The sequence below is a fragment of the Calonectris borealis genome, chromosome 3, assembly GCF_964195595.1.
Source record: "Calonectris borealis chromosome 3, bCalBor7.hap1.2, whole genome shotgun sequence".
Classification (NCBI taxonomy): Eukaryota; Metazoa; Chordata; class Aves; order Procellariiformes; family Procellariidae; genus Calonectris; species Calonectris borealis.
In genome coordinates, this window is record NC_134314.1 from 116,125,376 (window position 1) to 116,144,605 (window position 19,230).

A 19,230-nucleotide genomic window follows, 5' to 3' on the forward strand; every position below is an offset into this window, starting at 1 on the left:
TACTTATTGAGGGGTGGGGGAGTTAGCTACTCTGTTTCTACTCTGTGAAGAAGTGTATTTAAGCAACAGTTTTCAATATAAATTTTCCTGCTGTTCCCAAGGGAACCTATTGGTGTCCTGATGTAAGTGGGCATGAGAAGAACTTGAATGAGGGAGCGTGGTGGTCTTCTAGTTGAGCTTTGGAGAAGGGCTCATCCATGTGGTGGCTTGGAGGAGTCTTGCTTTGGCTCGATCTCCTGAAATCGTATTGTAGCACTAGCTTAGCCATTGCAAAAAGAAGAGTCTTTTCAGGTAGCTATTGGAGGACTGAATCTGCTTAAATCTGAGGTATGGCAAAAGGGAGAAAGTCTTCTGTTTGCTGCTTGGAATGTGCATAATCCAGGAACTTTTTAAATCCTTTTAAGTCATTGGTTAATGAATGCCTGATCTAAAATTTAATTCCTTCTCTTAGTTTGTAGCTTTTGGCTGGTGTTGTCTTGTGTCTACTATACTTCGAACTCTTGGCTGACATGGAGAAGGTGGCATAGGGCCTCCTGTGAACATACACATCTGCCTGTTACAGGTCGTGGTGTGTTTCTTTTAATCTGCATAGTGAATATTGACAATTTGGTGTTTTGTTGCTTTTTGAAGCTCTTAAAAAACCAGAACTGTTTACTTTTTTGGTCCCTGTTCTTCAGAGTTGGAATTCGCGTAGCAGAAACTAACCACGACTGCATCTATTTTACCTTTGTACTAGCTGGCCTGAGGAGAAATCAAGATGAACTCTGCAGTTACAGGAAATATGGGAATATTGCAAAGAAGCTGCTGGTAGTTGGCAGATGAAGACGTCCTTTCTCTCACTCCCAGTAGTGCCTGCTATTGAATTCCTCTCACTGATTTGCCAAGAGCACTGTAAGAAAGACACTGAGGATATGGCAGGAGGAATACAGAGTAGCAAGCTGGTGCTCCCAACTTCTTAAGACTCTTTTAACCTAGGGAGGAATAAACATTTCATTGATATAGCTGTTCAGTGGATGGCCTTTTGTGTGTGTATATAAACCCTCTCTAGTGTCCTGTTTATATTAAAAACAAAACAAAAAAACCCAAAAGAACCCCCAAACAAACCACAAACAAACAAAAAACCCGAGCTCCCAAGAAGTACAGCAATCTGAGCTAGATGGTGGCTCGGTAGAGGTAGCGCTAGTTCCTTCCAAAAATAGATGGGGTGGGTTTTAAGCAAATACTCTAACTTTCAGACTCAAATAAAACAAAAGTTCATGAAGCAAAATGGATTGAAACACTGTTTCAGCCTTGTGTAATATGCCTCTCTGTTCCCTTTATTGTGCAATCACTTTTTTCAGTTTTCTATAGGTGTCCTTCAAAATACCATTTGTTTCACTTAAACTGAAGATGAAGGCAAACTTGGCCATCTACTGTAACAACTATCTCTTACCAAAAGCAGAGGAGTCTTGCTCTCCATGTGCTGCTTCTGGCCAGGCATTTGCATTCTGAAGCTGTAATGCTTGCAGGCCCTTGGCTGAGCTGATCCAATTCAATGATGCATCAGAAGACACTGCACTCTGCCGAATTGCTTTCCTGCCAGCTCAGTGATGTAAACTGACTTAGGGAAAGAGTTTGACAAGCATCAGAGCTGCTGCAAACTGATTGATGGGAGTTGCGGATGAGAGAAGATAAGTGCAACACCTCCTCTTTTGAGCGCTGCTGAATTGTATCAAGTCAAATGGTATCCTCTATGCTTATGCAAATTTCAGTACAGGAGGGGAGGCCTTAGTATAGTTTTATTGTACTCTTTAGTCTGATTGTTCCATCTTCAGTCAGACTTAATTTGTCTGTATTTTCTGTGAACTAAATATTGGATCCTGCGCAAAATACTAAAGCATCTGCATTCAGTTCGTATGCTAATCAAGCAATTTGGGATATCCTTCCCTGTGGATATTAATATGTGTGATGAAAAACTTGCCAAGATATTTCAGAATCCCATTTTCTTGTCTTAAACCAAGAGCTGGAAGTCATGTGAAAAGTTACTATTCTAAAAATCTCACTTGTGCCAGTTGAAGTCACAGGTAGGATTTTGGCATGGCTGAGATTGGTCACCAACTTCAGGGAGGTGGGTATCTCATTTCAAGCACTGATATTACTGTTATGATTGCTCATTTGAAATGGAACAGAATAATCTGCCACAAAACAGCAGCAGTTGTGTATTCAGCAAGCTGCTGCAAGGATCCTGTGATCTTTGTTGCAGTTTAAGCCTTATTAAAAGTTGGGTGCAGTAACACTAATAAATATAGATTTAAAACCTTTTTTTACAGGGGTATGACCTTCTTAGCTTGTATTAATCTGCAAGGTGCACTGTGTACTAATGGCCCTATGTAAATAAAGCTGCATTGGTCCTTTCCTTAGTGTGGAATATATTTAGAGAGGTAATCTTTTAGGTGACCGATACAAAATTGTAGTGCAACTTCTAGCTTGATTTCATGTAGGAAAAAAGTCTTTTTTTCGTCCCCCCATCTCTTGAATATCTTTCAAGCCAACTTGATGGATGGAGACTGTTAAAATACTGAGTTTTAACTAAGGAAAGACTAAGGAAGTGACAAGCTAGGAGTGCTTCAAACTGATGCAAAGGTCAGTCAGAGACAGGCTTAAGTGCATCATCCACCAGATGAAGCAGCTTCAGCTGAAGTTGTGCCTGTTAAGACACCAAAGCCTCCTGTGACATGAATCACATAGGAAATCAATTTAGTCATCTAGTGCTCATTGAGGGACTTGTCAAAAGATTTGTGTAGTTTTGGTCTGAATTGCTACAAATAAGGATAATTTCTGGACCAAACTGGGAAAAAGTATTCTTGTATAAATGACAAATGGAACATATTGTTGAATAACGTAACAGATTCTTTTGGAAAAGTGAAAAGCTACAGTCCATTGACATATACCTGTGAAACATGATTTGACATTGCAAAACTGTATCCTGGAGTGTACTGAAGCCCAAAGCAGGCCTGAAGCTTTGATTTCTAGAGTGGTCAGTGGATGCATAAGCATCTTCTGGAATAAAAAACTCCAGGGGAAAGCTGTTCATGTTTTGCTTAGTCTCTCTGGTATATGCATGACAAAACAAAACAAACCCAACAAAAAAAAAAACAACCCAACCAACCTACCTGTGGTTCTTTTCACTTGGATACCTGTGTTCATTTTCTGAATTTTTATCTGCTCATCTCATTTACTTTTGTCATATCTGATCCAAATAGCAGAGCTGAATGGTGTGCACTTAACATTTGGGAGAATGCTGGTGCAGAACTGCTTGATTGCCTTTCCCTTCTTAGTATGGTTTTCTCTGCATGCTGCTAGGCATGAGGAATGTGTGCAGGTTTTTTTCCCATGTCTCTTTAGAAATAAGCAGTTTCACTTATTTGTAGTAAGTATTTCTATTCTGTACAGCCCCTGGGTGCTCATGCTGTTTTCTGAGATGTGAAGAGATGTGTCTTGAGCTCTTTTCTGAAATTTTCTGAAAACTGTCAGCGCAGAGTCAGCAAGGTAGAGACCATCACCTAGTGAATTGAGAAGTCTCCCCTTTGACCTTCTCAAAGAGCACACTTCCTGGCTGGTAATCTCTGGGCAGTCAGAGGCGAACTCATTAAACATTTCTTTCTGTTCTGCCAGCATGCTGTGTTCTAGCCTCTAGGTTTTTCTCTAAGCCTCCTCATCAGTTGAACTATTGTCTGCCTACCACTTGTCTCATGTAGGATTTCAGTACATATAAACCTATCACAGTGAAACTTCCTCAGGGCGCCTGTTCATACTCACTACTTGCCCAGTACATAAACTACATTTCTGGGTTAAATATGCTCATATAATGGCTGGATTCTTCTGCGTGAGCCACTGCTCCATGTGTTGCCTGTCCTTGAGGACCGAAGATCTCATTACAGTACCATCAGCCAAAAATGTTAACTGCAAACTGTACTTGACTCTCTCACAGCCTTTCCCAAAGTGGGCAAGGTGCCAATAAAATTTTAATATGGATGGGTTGATTGACATGTATCAAACTCTCAACATGACCTTTTCTCTTGAATCCTCATCACTTAGGAAAAAAGTATTTTGTAACTGTGACAAGTATAGATTGTAGATCTTCTGGTCCTTGGCTATTCTCTTTGGCTTCTGCAAGCTGGTGTTGGGAGTCTTGTGCTGGCCTCTGTTAGTGCAGGGGCTCAGATGCTTAGCTAGTTTCAGCAGTTGACCTGTTTGTGAGGGGAAAGGGAGAGGATTAAGTCAAGATCAGGTTTTTTGTTCCTTGCAGAGGTTTAGCTGGTTTTGTAGTTAAAATACATGCTCTTAGCTCAAACTGTGTTTGAGTTGAGTTCTCTCAGCTGTGAGAGAAGAGCATGAGTGTGAAGTGGAATCGATGGACAAAACTGAACTGTTCTCATTAGCTCTGAGTGCTTGAGACTTGAAAGCTGTGCCCATACACTCTTCAGTGGCTGTAGAGTCGTGCAACTACTGAAATACAGTAGTCTCAGACAACATTTCTTTGTGGATGATCCTTGAAACACAGCAGAGTAGCACTGTGTTTTAGTATTTTGTGTAGTGTTGTCAATAGGCTCTTAGGAAAATGAGAGAACAATGTGGAAGTCTGCTAAAACATAGCATGTTAAAAAAAAAAAAATCTCCTACTTGGTTTTAAATAAGTTTCTCCTCTTGTTTTGTAGACTTCTCCTTGCTGGATAGGTGGAAACACTGAGCCATTGACTGGGTTTACATGGAGAGGTGGATGTGAACGGGAAACCACTGGCATTCAGATTTGGAGTGAAGTGTTTGTAATTGATAAACCAAATGGAACAAAGGTAAGTGCTTGACTTAAATAGGTGCGTGTAAGGATTTTTCCCTCTGTGTGTATACCGTTAATGCCATAGGTTTCACAGAGGCAGTTCAAACACCAGTTGCTTTTCTTTGCATTCAGTAGCTGCGTAACATATTTGGAAACCTTATATCAGTGCAAGTATCAATTTTCCTGCTGGGTTGTAAGATTCAGTCTCCAACAATAGTCCCATTCTGAGAGTACTTTGTTCTGGCAAACTCTACTCTGTCCAGGCTGATGGGTGGGTTATCCTGTGGATGTTGTAAAACTGTAATAGTTATAAATACCATATATAGACAAATGCTGTGATAAAAACAGCTCTGTAACAAACACTTTTTTGAGAGGTGAGAATGTGTTCTAGCTTGTAGCTGTGTTCTACTGAAATGTAATGCATGGCTATAAATACTGGAAACAGCTCCAGTGTCTGGAAGCTGGTCCTTCTGAATAGTTTAACAGGTAGTCCGTAAAAAAGGACTAAGTCTAACAGTGGGATAAAAGGCACTAACTCTATTCTAATCAAAGCTGGTGCATCTGTTTTAACTCTAAGCCAGTTTAACTAAGCCAGTGTTCTACTGAAATGTAATGCATGGCTATAAATACTGGAAACAGCTCCAGTGTCTGGAAGCTGGTCCTTCTGAATAGTTTAACAGGTAGTCCGTAAAAAAGGACTAAGTCTAACAGTGGGATAAAAGGCACTAACTCTATTCTAATCAAAGCTGGTGCATCTGTTTTAACTCTAAGCCAGTTTAACTTCAAAGTTTGGTTGTAGGTATTTATCTTCATGCTGAAACAAAGTGTTAATGGTGTTAATACACTGGTGGTGTATCTTGAGCTATTCATGTTCTCCTAAACCATAAGCTCTTGGTTATTTAACTTTCATACCCTTTGCATTTGCAAAAGAAACATCTGATGGCCAATTAATATGGGACACGATCTTAAACAGGTAGTAGCTTAGGGGCGTGCAGGAAGTTTTATCAAATTTCATAGCTAATCAAATAGTTCTCTGGCTAAAAAACAGTTAAGTTGTGAGGATTTGGTTGTGCTCTGGGGACAAATCACTCACTTGTTCTTGCTTATCAGTCCTCTCTAGCTGAAAAAGAAGGGAGTTGTTGTAGATTCCAAAGATGGGAATTGGACAGATTAACTTTTATCATTAAGATCACTTTATTCCTTGTCATTCCAACAGACAGTCAGTATCAATTATCGTGTTTTCTACTGAAAATAATTATTTTAAGATAGATATATTTTTAAAAGTCTTAGCTCTAATGAACTATGCTGGATTGTCAGCTGAGACTGAAGTTCTTCCAGTGAATAAGAGCTGTCTGTTACCCCCACTGGGCTGAGGGAGGCTGTTTCTGTGGGAGAGGGTAACTAGTGTAGCAAGGCCAAGGACTTGAGGCTGATGACACGGCCCTCTAGTTGTTGCTTACTCAGCTGTAGGTGTATATAGGCATGTGCGCAGGGAGCTGGCTGAGGTTTAATAAGTAGGTATAGGGGCAGAGACTTGCTCTGCTTGAAATAGAACTTATCCCAATGGCCTGGAGCTTGAAAGTGTTAACAATTTGGTTAACTATTGCTGCTCTTTAAAACTCTCTAGGTTGCTGTACTACTCATGGATACCCAAGGTGCCTTTGATAGCCAGTCCACTATCAAAGACTGTGCAACGGTTTTTGCTCTGAGCACCATGACGAGCTCTGTCCAGGTGAGAATACCTGTGCTGGCAAATAATGGCAGCTATAGGAACCCTCTATCCTGAACATGCAAAGAATATCTCTCTAGCCACTCTTTGAAAGTTCACCTGCATATCTTCCTCCAACTATCATTTAAGCTTTCATACTTAATGTCTTATTTTCAGTGTAGTATACTACATAAGTTTCTCTGTGGAATCAAGGTTATCGAAGGCCAACCTAAGTTAAATTGCTGACAGAACTAGGGAACCCAAAAAAAGATGTCAAAGTAGCAACCGCTTCCGTATAGATGTGTTACAGAATCTTTTACGTACAGTTTGGGGTGAAATTACACTGTGATCAGCCAAACTTACAATTGCTGCTACTGTTAATCTTCTGACAATTCTTTTGTGCTATGCTCAAAACTACTTTTAAGCTTGTGCCTTAAATGTGCCAAAAGTGAGCAGGTTTTTGAGGGGTGACAAATGACCTTCTTCAGACATGCTACAACATGAAAGTAACAGGAGTATGTACAATGCTACTTCTGCCCTGTGGGGTTGTTTTTGGTGGGTTTGTTTGGATTTTTTTGTTTGTTTTGTTTTGTTCCTGTGGTTAGGATAAGTTGAGGGTTATTGATGCATCTTTGAGTTTACTGCTGTTTAGTATTCAAGCTGTTGAAACAGTCACAAGCTCCCTGGATAAAATCAGATTTCTCTGGGAAGATTTGAAATCAAAACAACCTGGTGAACTAACGACCCAGTCATTTCTGTGTCAGAGATGCAGCTGCTGGATCACTGAATCCTAGAGCACTTGGACTTGAGGATGGCAAACAGACGTGCCCTTCTCAATCCTCCTGTCTCACACGTATGTGGTGATTTGAAGCATTCAGCAATCTTCTCTGATTCTTTTATGGCTTGCTTCCTTGGAAAGAAGCTCTTCTAAGAAGGATTAGGGTAGTCAGCAGTGGTTTTTTCCCTAGTACTCTGTATAAGGAAGTGACTTTTGTCTGAGATGCGTTCTATGATACCTTTCTCGTTGCTGACTTTCTGGTAGTTAAACTTTTCTGGAGGGAGTAAAAATACTCAAGATACCTAAGAGACTACGTGAATGTAAGATAATGGTTTCATGTTACTCTGTAATTCTTTTACTGTCTCTTGTAGGTATACAACTTGTCTCAGAATATTCAGGAAGATGACCTTCAACATTTGCAGGTAAGAATATGCTGAATTTATATTAAGCTGCTTCTGAATGGATAGTGTTCACATTGTTCTTGAAGTTACTACTAATGTAACTGTGATTTGGGAGTTGCCTGCTACTTCATATAAAACACTGAAGCTGACCTGATGCTAAAACTAGTACTGCCTCTAGCAATATTATTTGCATCAACTCCATGATGCTGTGATGCTTCTACTGTGCCAATGCAGAGGTAAAATGGTACAGGCTTCTAATCTGGCTAAATCTTATCTTTCTAAAGCCTGTTCTCCATAGTAAGTTCTGAAATTCCTGAAAGGATGAGAAAGGAAAATGATTTATGGAAGTAGTTAATGAGAAAATTGCAATGTTTCTCCTTTTTCTCTAAAATAGGAAAGTGGATGATATATCATAACCAGTCTCTAAAGAAATGTGGGAGCTTGGGTCAGGGCAGAAAGAGTATCTTCTACCCAGAAGCCTTCTCTAGTTTTTCAACTGAGAAACTTCTACGGAGTCTTATTTCTGCTTAGAATCAAAAGCAGGAAAGAGTTGTCCTCTCTTTACTGTGGAGTTTTCATCCTCTAATGGAACATTGTGGTCAAAGGCCACTGAATTCTGGCTTCATGTGGATGGTGCAAGAACCTTACCTCCTTAACTTAAAACCTGTAGCTTTAAAGGCTAACTTGTGTATTAACAAATGCCTGCCTGTGCTCAGGCTATGACCTCGTCGCAGCTTAAAACTGTTTTACATGTCTTCTGATTGAAAGGACTTCTGTCTTGGTCAGTACTGCAAAAGACTGGCTGCCAATACTGGAAGTAGAAGAGCGCTAACTAAACATAGTCTTGTGATGCCGTTCTCAGTTAACGGAGTAGTATCACTGGGCCAACATCCCCCCCACCCCAAAAAAAACCAACCAAGCACTGCTAACAAAAAAAGCCTTAGCTAATTATTTGAAAGCCAGGCTTTCCTCATGACTTTGGTCTTTGACAGCCTCAGTGCAACTGAATAGAGTGATCCCTTTCTGTTATACTGGAGGGTGAGATTTGAGGGAAGAAAGGGAACAGAAGGGTGATAAATATAAGCAGTGGGAGGACACCTATGCTTTTAAAGTTGGGGCAAGGAGTCATGGGCTGAGGGAAGGAAATTCTGAATTTCTGTTATAACAGTAATTTCTGTTATTCTGAAATACTATTAGTCTCTGGCTGCCTTTTACATGTAGCAGGGAAGTGAGTGAGGTAGGGAGTTAGGATCAAAGGAGCCAGTCTCATGTGGGTGCTTGGCCACTTCAGAGCTGCTTTTGCTCAGGGTGACAAGGGCTTAGGAGTTAATTTGTGTTAAATTAGTCTTTTAAGTTTTCAGATGCCTTTGTGATCAACACAGGGGGAACTGTCCTTTTAGCCATGAAATTTACGTGAGATGTTCCAGGAGTTAGTTTTAGTGCAGAACAGTTGCCTGGTACTAGAGGATACTGGTGTGCTTCCTTCATCTTGACCTCCAAGATCTGTAAGGGGGTTAGCATGGATCAACACCTGACTGTATTGACCTCTGCCGAAACAGCCATCACAGTCCATAATTCGTGTTCTTGTGGGTTGTCTGGCCCACTCAGTCCAGTGAAGAATGATGCTGCTGGTATTAAAGATGGTGAAAGCAATGAGAGGAAGACAGCTGACACTTGCCTTTATACTAGAAGGAAAGAACAATTATCAGTTAAGGGTCACAGGCTGAAGTAGAGATTTGGGGTGCTGCTGAACTTGGCTTGTGTTTAAATGTCTGATACATTGAATCTAGCCAAGTTCCTTGACATTTCCAGGAATAAATCTTTTGTGGGAAGTAAGGGGCAAATGTTAGACAGGCTCTCCTCCTTAGCCTAGGAAACAAGTGTTGGAAACTGGCTTGCTGAGAGACGCAGCCAGCTTTCCTCTGAGAATAGCCCACAGGCCACCCACTTAGAGCTGCGGTGCGTTGACAGTTATGGAATGGCACTGTGAAACCAGTGGAAATCATGTCTCCGTCCTGAATTTTACTGAGGATTGGTGTACTTGTTCTTGAGGTGTATTGGCCATTCTCAACCCATAGTAGGATTTAAGATCAAATGCTTTATTTTCTAGTGACATAATAGAATATTTTACAGTAGAAAAAATGTGTTTTATATGTGGCATCCTTACACTCTTCTTTCTATCAGTTGTTTACAGAATATGGAAGACTAGCTATGGAAGAAATTTACCAAAAGCCGTTTCAGGTAACTGTATATGTTAAATGGATCTTAAGCAATTGAATGTGTAGAAAATGAGCTCAGGATAATTTATGAAGAGAAATTAGTTGGGCTGAAGCTAGCCTGTTCTTTACAAGACTGATTTTCCTTCCCTGTCACCACATTTCGTGGCAAAAACACAATGGAAAAATGCTGAAGAGGATCACATTTTGGGCAAGTATAGCTTTCTGCCTGAGTAATAAGGCATAAAAGGAATGAAAGTGTCAAGTGATGTGCAGACGTTAAGGAGAAAAGTTTGGCACTGCCTTCTTACTCATTACTCTTCGAGATATGGTTGGTCTTTGCTGGTGGTACGTGGTTCTGAGTAAAGGTCATGTGGCCTCTAAGAAATAGCATTGAGCAGGGCCATGTTGCGTTTCATTTACTTGAAGCGTTGCTTGCTTCAGTTAAAAGTCTCAAAACTACTAGCATCTCCTGACTGTTTGCTAGGCCAGAGAAGGGTTTGAGGCTGCTTCTGTTTAGTGGAGACAAAGACTGAGATCTCTCCCATCCTGAAGTATCCTCCTTAACCTATAAGGGTACTAGTCAACTGCTGTTAGTGGTGAGTTTTAAGACTCTTGTGTATCTAGAATATTCAGCCTGCAAGTGTGAGTCCTCGATGTTCTTGTGATTGGCCCAGGCAAGATGCGTTCTTCGTAAAGCACCTCGTCTGATAGAGTAATGTCAAGGTTTGTTTTCTATCTTCAGCTGATTGGAGAGAGGACAGTGTAATCCCTGTGGGATAGCAAAAGGCAAACCCATGGAACAGGGAAGCTATCTTTTTGAGACACTTGGGTACTTCCTTTCAGATAAGGAGTGAGTTGCATTTTTGTGTTTGGTGTGTAGGTTTGGTTGTTTGTTTTTTTGTTCTGTTTTGTGGTGGGTTTTTTTGGGTTTTTTTTGTTTTATTTTGGTTTTTTTTTTTAACAAGCAAACACTTGCACCACAAAACTACAAGGCTACTTCATTTAGAGCAGCCAAGCTTAGAAATTTTTTTACTTAAAGTAATCACATGTGTGATGGAGTTTTTGATCTAAGGAATGATGCAGGCTGTTCACTGCTGTTGTTCTTCCTGTTACAGACACTAATGTTCTTAATTAGAGATTGGAGTTATCCTTATGAACATGCATATGGCTTGGAAGGAGGAAAAAAATTCCTAGAGAAAAGATTGCAGGTAAGTTATCTCCAGTAGTCCTAGTGTGGTCTTCTAACTTAAGTGACAACTTACTGTCAAGATAATGATGCACGATGAGCTAATGCTTTGTGCTAATAAAATACATTTGTGATGTTCCCACTCGTGTGGAGTTCTGGGGTTTAGAACTTGATATTTTTAGATTCAGGAATGAAAGCTTAAACACACTTTTGTGCTCTTACTGCTTTTAAGCTGATATTTAATCTTAATTGCAGTACTGCAAAACTATTAGCAGTTCTTACTGCCTTTTTTTTCTTCAGGTAAAGCAAAACCAACATGAAGAGCTACAGAATGTAAGGAAGCATATTCACTCCTGTTTCAGTAATCTTGGCTGTTTCCTGTTGCCCCACCCTGGTCTTAAAGTTGCAACAAATCCAAATTTTGATGGGAGGTTGAATGGTAGGAAGTTTTCCATTGTGTGTTCCTTGATTCAGATCACTGAGTTTATTTTATTTTATAATGGAAGTTAAACACTGAAATGGTTGGTTATTGAAATACTTGATTGGAAAAATGTAGGGCTAAAAGGTGAAACTACAGAATCTAGAAATGTGCATTGTGTGTTCTTTTCAGTGGTTTAAAGGTAGAGGAGTTAGGCAGGCAGAGGGAATGGATGTGTCTAGCTGTTGATTGTAATCTGATAACTTGAGACATACTTAAAGGTCATTAAATAAGGATTCTAAAGATAAATAAGGATTCCAGAGGGGAGAATTAACAAAATTAAAGACTTTACTTTCTTAAAATGGAAGGGCTTTTCTCTAAGAACTTGCTAAATGAAAGGTCAGAACTAGAATGACTTTAAAATAAAAGCTGTAGGCTTCTGCAACTGCAGAATGAGAGGCAGTCGGGATTCCTCTAGTTGCTGCTTGTCCCCCAACAGAGGGAATGTATCGGAATGGCAAAGGCTAAAAAAATGGGTTTGCAATAGTGGGATGCCAACCACTTCTGTGCTGAGGGCACAGACCTGTGGGATTATTGTGTAAGACGTTGGTGTGATTGGGCAAATGCACTTTAAATATTACAAGGACTATGGAACCTTGTTCTCTCAGTCTGAAGTAAAGATTAAAGAGTAGGTAGAACTTACTAAAGCTATGCTATGTATTTAAGCCTTTAAATATCTTAAAAATGTAGTCAAGCGTTGTGACGCTATGGATTTTGAAGGGTTATCAGTGTTCCTTTAGGAAATGTAAGATTGAAAAGAAAACTAACCACTTCTTTTTTCTGAAATCGATTGAATTTTACTAGATATAGATGAGGATTTTAAGAACGAACTGCGGAATTTGGTACCATTACTGCTTGCCCCTGAAAACTTGGTAGAAAAAGAGATTAGTGGATCCAAGGTGACCTGTAGAGATCTTGTAGAATACTTCAAGGTAAGCAAATTCATACTAATTATTTCTGTTAATGGCTTAAAAGAAAGTATTCTAATTTTAGGGCATGTTGTTCCCAGAGAAGATAAGATATCTAGGCTGACACTCACTGATCAGCTCGCTTTTATTTTCATTTCATTACTCTGACTTTCCAGAACTGGCACACAACTTCCTAACAGTATAGCTCTTAGCAAGCTACTATTGGCAAAATTGTGGTTTGGTTTTTTCCTTTGTAAATAGGCTGAAATACTTCAAGATGTATTAGAGATTTTTTTTCCTACTTTGAAATCCTAGTTTGTCTGGATATGTTGCCTTTTTTTTTTTAAAAAGAGAGTCTCATCTAGATTGTACAGATAGAAAACCAGCTCTTAAACTGCTAGGTATGCAGTGATAATTTCCTCTGCATTTTTAACATGCAAGGAAGATGCTTTCTACACACTTGCATGTGCAGCACCACTGTATGCTCTAAAATATTTATGTATGATACTTGCAGCTGTTAGACTCTTTAGCTGTTTTGATATCATGGTGACACCAGCAGAGATGTGATAACATAATCCGTACATCACCATGAATTGGTCTGAGGTGTGTAACCTTTTTTTGAATTGGAATAACTTAGACAGTTGGCTTGGTAGGAGAAAGTGGCACTCATTCCTAAAGACATTAATTTTGCATTACTACTTTTGAGCATGCATGTTAAAAGCAGAACAGAGTTGGGCTGTTGTTAAGAAAGAAGCTATGCAAGGGAGGAATCTGAGACCAGAAGTCTTTCACACTTGTAAAATGAAGTAACTTTTTATAAAGGAAAGGCATGATATGGGATGCAGAACTCATGGCTGTTCTGACAAGCATAAAATCAACACTCTGGAGCTCGTCTGTTCAGTTTCTGTATTTACACAGTTGCATGCTGCTTTTTGTTCCACTTTTTTCTCTAGCAAGACCTGATCCTATACAGTGTAAGGAGTGCGCATTCAACAGCAGTTTAGAAAGGACTGACCCTAAAAACCGAGTGTAAAACCTCCTCTATTGAAAAGCTGCCTGATTCACGTCCTGTATCCAGTCTAGGAGCAGTCATGCAGGGTGCTGTGGTTATGTAACTAAAGAGGACTGCTCCCTTGGGACTGTGCATCTAAAGCTGAGATTGTGAAGTCTGAGTTGGAAACTGGAGGGCTTTTACTTGGAGGAAATAGCTACAGAAGCAAGGATGGTGTCGAGGGAACAGAGTCCTGTATAACTCTATACATTTTTGTAGGTTGTCCTACAACCTAGAGCATTGGGTATATAGGGACCCTGATAACCTTGTTCTCTCCGCCTTTTACAGAGAAGAATCCTCAGGGCAGAGGCTTGTAGACAAGCCGGGGGGGAGGGCAGTAGTAGTGTGAAGAATAACTGTCCAGCCTCTGAAGGGCTGAGAGTGGCCTTGTTGGTCTAACTTGCACAGCTTGTCCAAAGCGCTGAAGTGGCTACTGCTGCCTGCTGTGCCCCCTCCACTAATCTGTCCCAAAGAGCTGTGCCATGGGCCATCTTGTGGGCTGGAGAAGAAGGACATGAAGGACGTGTTCTCTTCCAGCCTTCTGAAACCCTGGTGAAAGAAAGGACATCTGAGGATTGGTGGCGTGGAGCACAGAGGGATAGACTGCCTGCTTGGCTTCCAGAAGTATTTTGGCAGCTCAGCTCTGTCTGCATTAGTGCTTTGATCTGCTTTTTTCCCTCCCACGCTTCAAGGGAGCAAGGCATATGGGGAAATATAAGTACTGGTTCTCCCAGCACTGGGGTGTGTTTAGACAGACCTCTTGCCAGAAAGGCTGTGTGAGATAGTCATCTTCAATCTTTTGTTTTGGGTGAAGATGCCCTGCCTAGCAAAGACTTTCTTATGTATTTGAGGGAGCACAAACTGTCAAGCCTGTCACTTCTTGAAATAGTGGCCATGTCTCCTCAAGGTGCTATGCTACCCTGATAGGCCCCAGCCTCAAATGCACAGGAAAGCAAAGGGATTAAAGCACTTAGAGATAACTGTGAGAATGCCGGACTTGTATGAAGAAATTTGCTTAATTGAATATTTAGCATTTTTACAGAGAAATCATCTATGAGCTCTATCTTTATATCATCCCTCTTCTCTCATTTTCTTCAATCATAAATGTTTAGGAAAAAGAAACCTTTTTTTTTCTTTCTTCCATTTAGGCTTATATTAAAATCTATCAAGGAGAGGAGCTACCTCATCCGAAATCTATGCTGCAGGTATTTTATTTTTCTTTCAAATAATCTGATAGATGATGTGTACTTTCGAAGTTCTTTGCAATTGAAGATCATGACTGCTGCAGGTCTGAAGCTCGCACACACAGAGCTGTAGTTCTTAAAGGAGCTGTGTACTTTGAAAGCCATCTGAACTGTGTAGCCTGGGTACGCATTTGTGTCTTCCCTCAGTTCCATCTACCGAATGGAGCAGGGGTGTATCTGGTTGGTTGGGTTTTTTTTAGCTGCTTTGATTTCTAAGCATGTGTTTCCTGTAACTTGCTATTTTGTCAGTATCTTTTAGACTGTATTCAGAGGGCTTTTAGCATCAGATGCAGCAGATAAAATGGAGAAGGCATATAGTAATGCAGCTATTGCCACTGTCTTGCAGTGTTGCGCTGCTCTATGTGGGTTTGTTAAATTGGATAACTGGATTGATCCAAAGAGGATGTAATCACCTTTAAAGTGATCTGAACACAAACTGATTATATAACGCTGTGTGTTGAACCCTTGAATTGTTTGAGATGAAGCGCTTTCACCAAAGTGTGGACTTTAGGATCAGTTTTAACCATTTTGTGTTTGTAAGACTTGTAAGATTTTTTTTAAGCTTCCTGTGTCACTTCATTAAGACATGACTGTTCTGGGTGTTTTCTTGTCCTTCAAGGAACCAAATCTTTAGACTTTTGGGGGAGTTCAGAAAACTCATCACAATGAAACAAAGGCTGCTATCATTTCCTCTACTTAGCATGCCATAAATGTGTCTGGGAGATATAGAAGATGACACCTTGCAGCATCAGCTAGAATAACTGTCCCTGACATGACACAGGTTGAAAATAGTCTTAAATTCTTACAAATTCTGACACCAAAACTGCACATATATAGTGCAGAAATAATACCAGCTTGCTTCTTTCCTCACAGGTAGTGATGTATCAGGATTAACATTTAATAGTTTAGTGATCCTTATTTGCTTATTAACAATAGAGCATTCAGAAGAGATTGCTCATGATGAAAAGCCTGTACAAGCACATGGGAGTTTTTCTGCAGCTGTACTAGAAAGCTGAAGAAAACATTCTCCTAGTCAGTAATCTGTTTTTTAATGTATATCACTAACCTTCACTTGTTTTTGTGGTGCATTTTCCTGGCAATCTGAAGCTTTGGAGGTTGTGGGGGTATGTTGTAGTTACATGCAGTGTAACTACATGTATGTAACTAGCTGGTAATGCTGTGATGGTACATGGTGCTCAATATTTTCTAGGCAACAGCCGAGGCGAACAATCTTGCTGCTGTGGCAGGAGCAAAAGACTTGTACAGTAAAGGCATGGAGCAGGTATGGTGACACAACTTTTTCTAACTGCCTACATGAAAATACAGGCCTTCAGTTTTAATGTTGTACTTGGTGTTGGTTGTCAGCATGTTAATGGAGAAAAGTAGCTTAGGGCCAGTACTCATGTTTTCTGCACTCTGCTCTGAGGTTAGATGTCTGATGCAGCAAAACCAGGATTCTTTGAGACAGAAATTGCTGGGGAAGTATGGGAATGGGCATGTTTGTAAGATACCACCTGTTAGTTCCCCCTGCTGCTCTTGACAGACATCTTAAAATCCTGTGACATGAAATGGGGAAACAGGTGAGGAGACATTTGGTGGGCCAGGGTCACACAAGGGTAGAGTTCTAATATTATAGTCTCATGCTTCTGAATTGTGGTCATTTATTAGCTGTAAAATGCAAGGATTAAAATTATTCTAAAGTTTAAAAAAAAAAAACCTTGAAATACAAGAATTATTTTGTCTGAAAAAGCTGTATATGTAATTTCCTACTTGCTTCTTCTCTTGAAGATAGTCACTTGTACCACTCCAAGCTGAATGTCTGGATGGAATTCATACTGCAACGTAGCGTTATGCAAGGTTTTATCATAGGAAATTCTGAAAACAATTGCATGTCTTGTAAAGCTTAACAGGACTATGATTATTGTGAAACTCTACAACTGGAAAAGGCCAGCAGGTGTGATAACATGCTACAAACATAGCTCCCATTAACTAGGCTAATTCTGGTCTTAATTGCTGAAGTAGCTTTCCATTTTGAAATTAGAGTAAGACCTAATGGTAGTGGCAGACTAGCCAGTTCCAGTTGTTATCAGGCTGTTTTGGGAATCCTCTGCTGGTGTAGAGGGACTCCTTCATTTGTTTCCATTTTGGAAAATCTCTTGAAATAGTAAATGAGTTGTTTATAATAAATGCCAAGTCTGCCTTCCTACCTTGAATCTTCAATGGCTGTTGAGATACTGTTGTTGTAAGGTTTCTTACTTGGGGCAAGGAATAAACAGGAACAGATGTTCTCTTAAACAGTCTTTGTTTCCATAGTAATGTTCCCCAGTACTGTATATTTTTATATCACTGTAGAGATACACACAAATGTCTTGAATCTTTTTTATCCAGATGTCTCGGATGATGGTTCTTAGTGTGACACAGCTCTGAAATTTCTATTTTTAGGAACAGAAGTGGGAACTCTTTGGATTATGTAAAGATAGTTCTTACTGTAACTTCTGAGTTCTCCTTGTGAACCAAAGCCCTCCTTTGCTGAGTGTGCATAACAAAATACTGTCCCCCTAATGACCTTAAATGTAAGGAACAACAGGTGCAGTCACATAGAGTATAAGAAAACAGTGGCAGTTATTTGTGTGGTGGTCATGATGCATCAGCAGCTCCTAGTGTTTAACACTCTGGGCAATGTGAAAAGACTGTTTTGGAGGATGAGACTAGTAGCCATTTTCCAGGGGGGTTTTCCAGATATGGAGGACTTCAATACGGAAAAAGCAGAAAGGTGCTTGTTAAACTTGAGCAGGGGGCAGAGTGGGGGTGTCAGGATCTCGACAGTGATGTTTGCCTTGAAGAAGCTAGCCAGTGAAGCCATGCATCTTGTGAGGCAGAAAGGGGATGCTGTACTCTGAGAAAGTGATTTTCTATGTGTTCTGCTGAAGGGATAGCAGCAGGAGAAAGTTAAAGTTGTTGCTGCACTCAAGACATGAGGTGGCAAGCACTGTGATAAGACTACCTTGAGGCAGAAGAGGGAAGGCTGTTGTTTGACATCATATGGAAAGAATCTTCAGTTTTAGACATAGTCTGACTGTGAGGGTCTGGAGGAGTTGGACCTGATCTGCCATATGTATGTCTCTGATGGCCTCTCTAGGTCAGATTAGGTAATCTCTGATCATAGTCCTCAAGAGGTCAGAAATCAGTCTTACAGAGTAGACATCCTTGGAGTCTAACCATTTTCATACCTGTGCTGATTCAGGGAGAGGAAGATGGTGGGTGTCCACATCACGGGTATCCATTTGAGTTCATGGCCTTGTCCCTTCAGCAGAAATGTACTCTCACAAGTTGATCAGAATCAAGCCTAGAGGACAGTCTAGGGAAGAATAGGCTAAAGATGTCAGCAGCTAGTTCTTGTTAATTCATATCACCTGGTAAGTTCCATGGAGCCTGCTAGTGGCAGAAATAAACAGGAATAAACTTGCTGAGTGGGAAAAATCTACCCTATTTGTCCAAGTTCTGCACTGACCCTCTGAGATGGGTGACCAGGAGTAAAAAGCTGAGGGGAGGGCTTGTGGCCTTCAGAGTTCTCCTTAACCTTCCTCAAGCCAAGCTTTCTCTGCCTCCTGGTGTGCCTTTATTTCACCTTTTCATAATAGGAATGTATGTGTGGCTGATGTTCTGTCCTTCTGGGCTTGCCCAGAGGGAACAGTTGAAAGTATGAGTTCAGTCCTGTGCTATAGCTCTGTATGTGATTAGGCAGATAAGGCTCTTGCTGTGCCATGATGCAAAGTACCTTTAGCTGCTTCACTTGCAACAGGACTCTAGAGCTTACAGAGCCAAGAAAGCTGCAGGAGGTAGTCTGATGTTGGCTTGAGAGGGGGGCAGTGAGGAGCAGATTTGCTTTCTGTACAGCAGAAGATACTCAAGGTGTGATGACCTCATCTCTGATTGCTCTAACAGGTTTGTGGGGGAGATAAGCCTTACATTGCCCCATCGGACCTTGAGCGGAAGCACCAGGATTTCAGAGAGTCAGCTGTCAGGCAGTTCTGCTCGGTGAAGAAGATGGGAGGGGAGGAGTTCTGTCGGCGCTACCAGGAACAGCTTGAAGTGGAAATCGACGAGATCTATGCAAACTTTGTGAAGCACAACGATGGCAAAAACATCTTTTATGCTGCTCGTACCCCTGCCACTCTATTTGCAGTCATGTTTGCCATGTATATAATCTCAGGACTGACTGGGTTCCTTGGTATGAACTCCATAGCTACCCTGTGTAATCTCGTGCTGGGGATGGCTCTTATATCGTTTTGTACTTGGGCATATGTTAAGTACTCTGGGGAATTCAGAGAAGTTGGAACAGCCATTGATCAGATTGCTGAAGCTATATGGGAACAGGTTGGTATCTGTTTTTAACACAAAATCTTCCTTTCTTGAGCAGATATACCAAACAGTTTCTGTT

At 40.6% G+C, this 19,230-nt stretch overlaps 1 protein-coding gene across 11 annotated transcripts in view; it reads left to right on the plus strand.

Annotated features, from left to right (window-relative positions):
• The window catches only part of ATL2 (atlastin GTPase 2), a 40,590-nt gene that overhangs the window by 17,328 nt on the left and 4,032 nt on the right, over nucleotides 1-19,230 (plus strand). For 6 of the 11 annotated variants that reach the window (XM_075147536.1, XM_075147525.1, XM_075147531.1 and 3 more), the window contains 10 exons: nucleotides 4,698-4,832; nucleotides 6,444-6,548; nucleotides 7,674-7,724; nucleotides 9,888-9,944; nucleotides 11,038-11,130; nucleotides 11,409-11,547; nucleotides 12,391-12,518; nucleotides 14,694-14,750; nucleotides 16,000-16,071; nucleotides 18,735-19,166. In XM_075147536.1, coding sequence (XP_075003637.1) covers nucleotides 4,698-4,832; nucleotides 6,444-6,548; nucleotides 7,674-7,724; nucleotides 9,888-9,944; nucleotides 11,038-11,130; nucleotides 11,409-11,547; nucleotides 12,391-12,518; nucleotides 14,694-14,750; nucleotides 16,000-16,071; nucleotides 18,735-19,166 — 1,269 coding nt within the window. Of the gene's footprint in view, nucleotides 1-1,340; nucleotides 1,724-4,697; nucleotides 4,833-6,443; nucleotides 6,549-7,673; nucleotides 7,725-9,887; nucleotides 9,945-11,037; nucleotides 11,131-11,408; nucleotides 11,548-12,390; nucleotides 12,519-14,693; nucleotides 14,751-15,999; nucleotides 16,072-18,734; nucleotides 19,167-19,230 lie in introns of those variants that run through there. The other 5 variants (XM_075147533.1, XM_075147529.1, XM_075147527.1 and 2 more) reach the window with 5 other exon arrangements.